This window comes from Myodes glareolus, chromosome 12 (assembly GCF_982192425.1).
Source record: "Myodes glareolus chromosome 12, mMyoGla1.1, whole genome shotgun sequence".
In the NCBI taxonomy this organism is placed as follows: Eukaryota; Metazoa; Chordata; class Mammalia; order Rodentia; family Cricetidae; genus Myodes; species Myodes glareolus.
The window spans coordinates 9,421,230-9,429,184 of NC_142037.1; the positions used below are offsets into that span (position 1 = coordinate 9,421,230).

At 47.3% G+C, this 7,955-nt stretch overlaps 1 protein-coding gene across 2 annotated transcripts; it reads right to left on the reverse strand.

The window, feature by feature from the left end:
• Positions 1 to 525: 525 nt before the first annotated feature.
• Positions 526 to 7,402, reverse strand: LOC148120095 (disks large homolog 5-like). 2 transcript variants are annotated; one of them, XM_087911949.1, is made up of 6 exons: positions 7,232 to 7,402; positions 5,701 to 5,863; positions 4,405 to 4,536; positions 3,562 to 3,745; positions 1,550 to 1,644; positions 526 to 622 (listed from the first exon to the last, which is right to left on the reverse strand). In XM_087911949.1, the coding sequence occupies exons 1-6, from the start codon at positions 7,338 to 7,340 to the stop codon at positions 535 to 537; spliced, it is 771 nt and encodes a 256-aa protein (XP_087768075.1). In that variant the 5' UTR covers positions 7,341 to 7,402; the 3' UTR covers positions 526 to 534. The 2 variants fall into 2 exon arrangements, with proteins under 2 accessions (XP_087768075.1, XP_087768074.1); XM_087911948.1 differs by having other exon boundaries at positions 7,208 to 7,402.
• Between the last annotated feature and the right edge of the window lie 553 nt (positions 7,403 to 7,955).

Consider the following 7,955-nt stretch of genomic DNA (forward strand, 5'->3'; position numbering starts at 1 on the left):
AACAGGAACAAAAGGAAGATAAAATGAATTCAAAACATCAAACCATAGAAAGAAAGCAAGAAAACCCAGAGCAAACAAAACCCACCAAAAAACCAAACAAAAAAATAGCAGCTTGCTTAATTAAACTATTAGCTTAGTCTTGCTGCAGATTTTGTAGTGCAGTCCTACAGCCTGTGGCTGGCCTTGGAAACAAGGTAGGAAGGCAGGTACCAATTGTGCAAGGCCTTTTCAAAGCTAGTATAGCCATGCCTTCTTTGGGCCTTACAGGGTGTCCTCTGAGGAGGAGGCCTTGATGACAGGGTGGAGAACACCATGGACACAAGTTGTCTGTGGCTTCTTTGACCTCCTCATTTCTCTCAAGAGCATCTGTGGGAGAAGAAAAGACAGTCAGTCCCAGAAGCATCCTGGCAGACCACAGGATAGAAAAAATCAATGCCTATTCACAGAGAGGAACCAGAGTCAAAAGCCTCCCACCCCCCCATGAATGCCATTGCATGGGTTGGGAAGCAAAGGTGGCTCACTTGCCTGTGAGACTTAGTGCTCCTGCTGCTGCAGCTCTGTCTGCAGGAAGCTCTCATCCTGGGCTGTGACTTGTTCCAGCTCTGACTGGAGATTTTCTGACCTAGAGAAGGAAGGCAGTTAGGGAGCAGGCCTGGTGGAGACCTGCTAAGGCAGCTACTGAGCCAAAACCAGCTCTATTCAGCGGGACAATCCATCATTACTTTCCAGCTGAGGTTGTTCCCTGCATTTCCCAAGGGAGAAGGGTCAGAGTGCACCTGGGCCTGGAATTTTTTCCTCAGCTCTTAAAATCTTCTAGAAGATGAAGTTAGAGTTATACTGTGCTGGGCAAGAAAATACAGCACATTTCTCCTGTTGTCTAGATACATTAGTTTAGGAAAAATAACAGTTTAGCAATGCCTGAGTAACAGATCAGGACAGATCTGCATGGCCTTGATTAGATACCAGGTGAGAGTGCACAACCTGGGAAACTCAACGTAGACCCTCTAGGGGAGCCTACACAGCACTCCAGTTTAGGCTCTGATTATTCCCACAGCAAGAAACCTTCCTGCACCTAACTCCCCAACTCTTAAATCTTCTCTTATAACCAATGCACACTGCAGAGAGCCTGTAATGAGCAGGAGTGTGCTGCATGCAGATCTGCCCAGAGGCAGGAACTTCTGTCTAAAGGTGATGTTCTGGAAGGAAAATAGAGTAGCAGGAGCACACAGTGTCCTCCACAACTAACTCCCCTGCTTCTAGGGTTCGGACTACATAGGGAGATTTGTGGGGAGACACAGGGGACAAGGGACTGAGAAGATACCAGGGAGCTCAGAAGGGAGTAAGGGTACACAATTCCCAGAAATACGAAGGATCAGACATAGTGTTTTCTGGAGAAGCTCTTTATTGGTCTAGCACAATCAATACCCTGAGGTGATCTTTCCCTGACTGCGGCTGAGAGACATCCAGCTTGCAAGAGTCCCCAAAAGGACAGAATCCAGGTACAGGTGAGCTACCTGGTTCTAACTGCTCCTCCCAGCTGGGCCCCTACCTCATCTCAGGGACACTGACATGAGGCTGCAGCTTTTCTGCCAAGTCCCCGTGCTTCAGGGCATTCTTCAGTCCTTCATCCAGGCTTTCTTCCTCCTGTTCATTAGAAGATTGTGTTCTCACTGGAGGGTTGCCCACTCCCATGTACACACATACACTCATGAATATACACATGAATGTGAATGTACACATACAAACACAGTGTAATACAATAACTTGTATAGTTGCCCAGTTAATGCTAGTATAAGGAACAATCAATCACCAGGATATTATTGAGGAGGTTAACTTTAGTCAGAAGAAGGAAGAACACAGTGCGATTTCTTTGAGTAACAAATGTCTGACTAAGTCAGTGCCAAGTGATTACATGTATTATCTCATGCTGAACAATATTCCATAGAAGGGCTCAGCAACATCATACTTTTTCACTCTTTGAATGATGGACATCTGGGTAGTTTCTCCTTCAAGGCTGCTCTAAGGAATGCTGCTAAGACCCGGAAGTCCCCTCGCTTCTCTGTGGACACCTACTTCATGTTCTGGACTCACTGGGTCACCTGGAGATTGCAGTTCAACTTTCTGAAGACTTGTGTGTGGCTTCTCACTGCACTACACAATTTTACAGAACCAGCAATGTCTGAGGGTCCTCATTTCTCCCAGTCCTCCATGAGACTGCTTTTAACTCAAAGTGAACAACTCTGAATAAGAGCAGTTACTGAGTGCTGCAGACACAGCACATGGTGAGTGCTTTAGACCATCGGGAGGCTAAGTGGGTGCACTGAGACAGCCCCATTCTGACATCACAGCATGGCTGTGGGACTCTGTTGGACTGAGTTATGCTGGAAGCACACTGCACGTCAGAATCTCTCATGGAATAAAATCCAGGCCAAGCTCCAAGGCCAAGGATAACTGAGCCAAGGTTGGGCAAAGGTGAAAAGAAATGGTAACAGACAATAAGTATAATGATAAAAATGGACAGAGAAGACATAGTGAGCCACCTGACCATTAAGGATGCAGTCGCCTCTCACCCAGAGCAGAGAAGGAACACAAACCCTCATCCAGCCAATCCTGCCTCTCAGACACCTTGATTTGCCACAGTGGCCTCCTAAACTTCATGTACCACATTTCTTTGGTTTGCTCCAAGGATTTCTTTCAGATAAATATTTTTGCCTCTGCTAATACCTAACAACAACTGAGTCACAGAAATTTTCTGTCTATTTGTTCTAGACAGCTAGGTGGACATGAAACATGGACAGAAAATTTGAGGTACAGTGAAACGCCTGGGCTCCAGAGAATAAGGGAGTCAACAACAGAGGACAGCACCGGATTTCATTATGTAGCCTGCAAACATACTCACCATTGCACCCATTTATACAAGCCTGCATAGATACACACAGACCCCAGAAGTCAGAAGTGAGCAGAAAAAATGAAGAGGACGTCACGGTGAATGAACAGTTGAATTTAGAGTATGCTCTACTGAGAGCCTCAACATTGCTAGCCATCCCTTGGGGTCTAAAAATGCCTAGGGGAGCATACAGCATAGTCAGCCTATGTTGAGATGATTGGAGAAAATGTTTTCTTGAAGCCTCAAATCACCCCAACCCCCAGCCTGTCAAAATCATCCCACATCCATGGTCATCCAGTCAGCACCAGACTGGAAGCTCCAGGATGGGAGAAATGTCAAGCACCACCCTCATCAAGCTGACCTCATCAAAGAAAGCTCTGTGCTCTTCCCTAAGTAGCTCCCTGCATAGCAGCCCTCCGAACATAATGTCATGGAGGTGTGATACGTGACTGACGCATCTCTGAATGTTCTCTGCCTTCTAACAGAACAGGAGGTATTGCTGGCCAAACATCTGGTTTCTTGTAGGAGGATAGCTCTACAGAGAACCTTGTGCATGACCACAGAAAGCACAACTGGATGGGATGTAGGTGGGAGTCTAGATGGGTGGATGGATCTTTACATGGGTGTCTGTATGTTTGGACAGGTGGGCAGCCTGCCCCCCTGCCACAGCCTACCTGCTGCTGCTCAGCACAGGGGCCACAGATCTTCTCATGGACCTCCTTCAAGAGCCTCTTCACCTCCTCACAGGACTCTTGCAGTTCAGTCTTCTCCTTCCGCAGCAACCTGTTCTTCAGTCTCAACACATGTACTTGTTTTTTCAGCTGAGTCCAGTCTCGTAGGACCTGGCCATGGCGGTAACTGGACCAACACCAAAATATGATGAGCTCCAGCCAGCCTCCATTTGCCATGCCTCCGTCCATATGCTATCAGCACTGAAAAGTTGAAAAGCCCCACACAGCCCAAGACTGGAACTCTCAGGAGCCAAGCTAGCATTACTCAAAGGCAGGCCAAATCCAGAGAATAACCAAATTCCAGGAAGATTCAAACTACTTCTGAAAGCCCTGGTAACCAAAAGGTATACTGTGCCTCTGAGAAGAGAACAGAGTACAGCCCCACCTGTGCTTAACTGTTCATGATATTAGGAAAGCCTCAACAGGAAGAGGACAAACATTCTCTGAAGGAGCGCAGAACTCGCAACAGGAATAAACTTTGTCTATGGAACCCATGGAAACCAGCTCTATGAAGCCCCTGGAGAGCTCCATAGGCCTTGGGATGCCAAGTATCTTCTTCATGATGTGAACCATTTTTCTAAGGACTCCTGGAAGGCTGGCAGGACAAGGATGGGAGGGCCTCAGTGTCTCTTCTCACTTAGCAAAACCGAGTCTAGGAGACACAAATCTGACAGCCACAGGCTAGGCTGCTTGCTAAGAGGCAGACAGTTTGGAACCGGAGCCTTCACTTTGGGTCAAGACAAGTGAGGGCAGAAGCGGCCCCCCTCAAGCTAATCAGGCACTTACCCGACCGATTCTGTTTCCTCCATCATCTGATTGCACTTGTCCACGGCCTTACTGACCTCCCTGGGCAGTTTCAGCTGGTCATTCACCACCTGCTTATGCTCCATTTTGAGCATCTCAAACTCAAAATTCAGCCTGTGGTAGGGCATGGCCCCAGGAGAAAAGAATACCATGAACACATCAGCTAGGATCACATGAATGAGGCTTGTGTTACACATTGCCCTAGCCCAGTGCATGTCACAGCCTGGCACTTATAACTGGGACCTTTTGGTGCTTATTATACTTCCTATCCTGCCCGCAGAACAGAAGAGTCAGGAGTCTAAGAGAGGGAGCATGAGCACCCTCAGTGGGTTTAGATTGGCTCTCTAAGAAGATCCCAGGAATCTGTGCCACCTAATTAGGTCCACCAGAAACCTATGGTCACATTTCTCCTGTCTTCAGAACCGGGTGCCTAATTCCTGAATTCTAATTCCTGGGTGTTTATTGCTGCACAAAGGACCAGAGAACAAAATCAGTATTTCCAGGGAGGAGTCCCAACTTTAGAATGACTTTCTAAATTCCACAGGGGATTTCAGTGTTCCACCAAGGGCAGCACAGTGGCTAAGAGGTATGCTGCTCGACACGGGCTTCCCTGGCCTCAGAAGTGCCATCACCTCAAAACTCGGAGAATTCAAAATCCTCAAGCCATGCCACAGACCCAGACTCCAAGGAGAACACATACACACGTATACACACACACATGCACACACACATTCACACATGCACATACACGCACATAAACCACATGCAATCAGGATGCCCGAGAAATACAGGGAGGTGGCATTGTCTCAGAGCAAAAAGATCAAGACCAGAGAGGACCAGCAATGGGCTCCAGGCCTTCCACCATCACACTCACATGGATGAATGGGACCAGGTCTCTCTAGCTGCTTCCAGGAGCCTTTAGCTCACAGTTGTCTGCTGGTCAAGTACAAAGACTCACCACAAACTCACAGCGCCTAGCATCTCCCACAAGCCAACACCTGTCAAGGCCTCTTGAAATGCATGTGGAGAGCTCACATACTACAGTCTTTAGCCACAGAGAATGATTCAGGCCATAGGCTCTGCTTTTCATTTGGAAGAAGCAAAACAGCCTCTGTTCCTATCTTACTCCGACCGAGGCTCCAAGTTTTACATCTCGAATGTACTTAGGAAAATTAGGCACCAGAACAACCTGGAGTTTCAGTCTCCTGTTATTCAGAAAACCTGTGATTGCTTCTGCAGTGTCAAGATGGTCAGCAGAGAACTGGGCATGGTGACTACCTGGTGTTCAAATCCTTGTCGGTATAATTGGCCAAGAATTCACGCAGCTCATCTGCCTCACATGTCATTTGATGTAACTGATTGGTGAGTTTCTCCAACTTTTTCATCTGCTGCTCCTTCTCAGTGAAGGTGGAGAGTTTGGATGGTGCCTCCCCAGTAGTCCCTGAAGGCAGATAAAGACAAATAAACTTGTATTCTTAAATGGCATAGGGCCAGGAGAGTCTATGCTGAATTCAAAGAAGCATAAGGATGAGAAAATGCTAAAAACCCAGAGAAACTTCCAAAGAGCAGGGCAACTTTCATCTGTCAGGGACCCCTGAGCTCCGTATCATCAACCTCTGGATAATCATGTGCATCACTCCCTATTGCTGTCCCCTGACTCCGGAAGGCCTAAGCTAGCCCAGCCAAGTAGAATTGGAGGACAGTGTCAGCTCGCATCTGATGTGATGCAGGTAAGTTCTGCTGTCCCTAGTGCTTAGCAGCACCGAATCCTGATCACATGTGTCCAGGACCATGGCATCTAATGACTGAAGCCTTGGTGCATGGCCAGGGGAGTTTCCCTCCCTTCTTATTGGCATCAGATTCCCATGGAAACTGAAGGAATCCACTGAGGATGAAGTGTACAGCAACACCCCAGCTAGAAAGAGACCCTCATTAGTCAATCTCTTCCTCCTGCCCTCTTTTCCACTCAGAATGAAATGAATGATCTCCCAGAAAAGAATCTGCAGCCTGGGCAATTCATTATTCTCCCAAATAACCATCAAAAACTCTAGACTCTGGGTCTGCTCGTTGGAATCTCAGAGAAGCAGTATAGGTCCATTGCTTCCCAGAAGCTCCCAGCTGCTGAGGTTCACTACCAGAAGGCCCAGCTCATGTTCACCTCCTCCAGGAAGCCCTCTGTCCTCCGTTTAGTACACACCATGCCTTCTCCAGATCCACTTTTTTCTCATGTTACATGCTGGGAGCTTCAGACTTGCATGTTAATAGGGAAGTCAGGCAGGGGCAGAACATAGTCACCAGATCCACAAAGCCATCCTCACTGGCAGCCCAGGACAACCAGAGCTGGCAGGATGGGAATGATCCCTGCCCAGGTTAGCTAGCTCTAATTTCTCAGGATGAACTGGAGACCTGTGTGCCACCCACTGGGGGTAAGTTGGAAACCTTAGAGCTAACTGAAAGACAGCCCCACTTGGTGGCTCCTGCCCTGCTGGTGGCTGTGATGTTGAGTATGAGGACCTTAAGCTTCACCAGGGCACTCTCCTTTCCCTAGTATTAGTGACATGCAACCTAAAGGACTGCAGAAGGGGTGAAGTGCAGTGATGAACCTGAAATCTCATTAAGTCCTCTGGGCCTCCTTCCCCACTCAGAATGAAAACAAAGGGTACCCAACAAAATAGTTATAGCCTTGTCAATTCCCAACTCAGCCAAACTAATTATCATGAATCCTTGATAGGGGTTTGCTCCCACCACATCCAGAAAGTGCCCCACCTCCCTTCCCTGAACTCACTACGTCTTCCCCAGAACAATTTACTTCTCCCTGTTTTCCAGTGAGACCTAGGGCCTGCTTTCTTCTCCCTCACTGTGGTCTCTCCACGCTGTCCATTCTCTCTCCCAAATAGATGCCTCAGTCTAGACAACATGTCTATAAGCAAATCTTATAGCCACTGATCGAACGTCCTGAGGGCAGTTGGTGTTGCTACAACACAAGTGACATCACAGGATTCCAAGAGCTCTCCAGGATACAATAGAATTTCCAGAGATGGGTTGCTGATGTCACGGGCATAGGCTTTGCCTTCTTGGTAATTATTTCTCCCTGAACTGAGCAGAAGCTGAGTTTCAATTCCATGAGTCTCTCCTGTGACACAGGGAAAGCCGTTCAGCACTTCCTTTTTCCAACACTAGGGATTTCTTTGCTTCATTAGAATCTTTTCACTGCTTTACCCATGGAGAGTTGAATTGGCTTATTAAGCACTGACCAAGAATGTCCCTTCCCCTCCTGAACATCCATTCCCAATAATATAAGAAATAAAGCATGCCAAAAATTAAGTCAGAATGATGTGGAAGAGGAGAGTTGAGTCCTCTGAAGTGAAAAAGCACCTGGGAAAGGCTAAGGTTATGGGAAAGTGACTATTGATAATTTGTAAGTGAGCTGAGACTGTTATGAGACCCAAACTGCTCTAGACTGCTCTCTCTCAATGCCTGTGTATTAGTCAGGGTTCTCTAGAGTAACAGAAATTATAAGATGGATCTCTCCA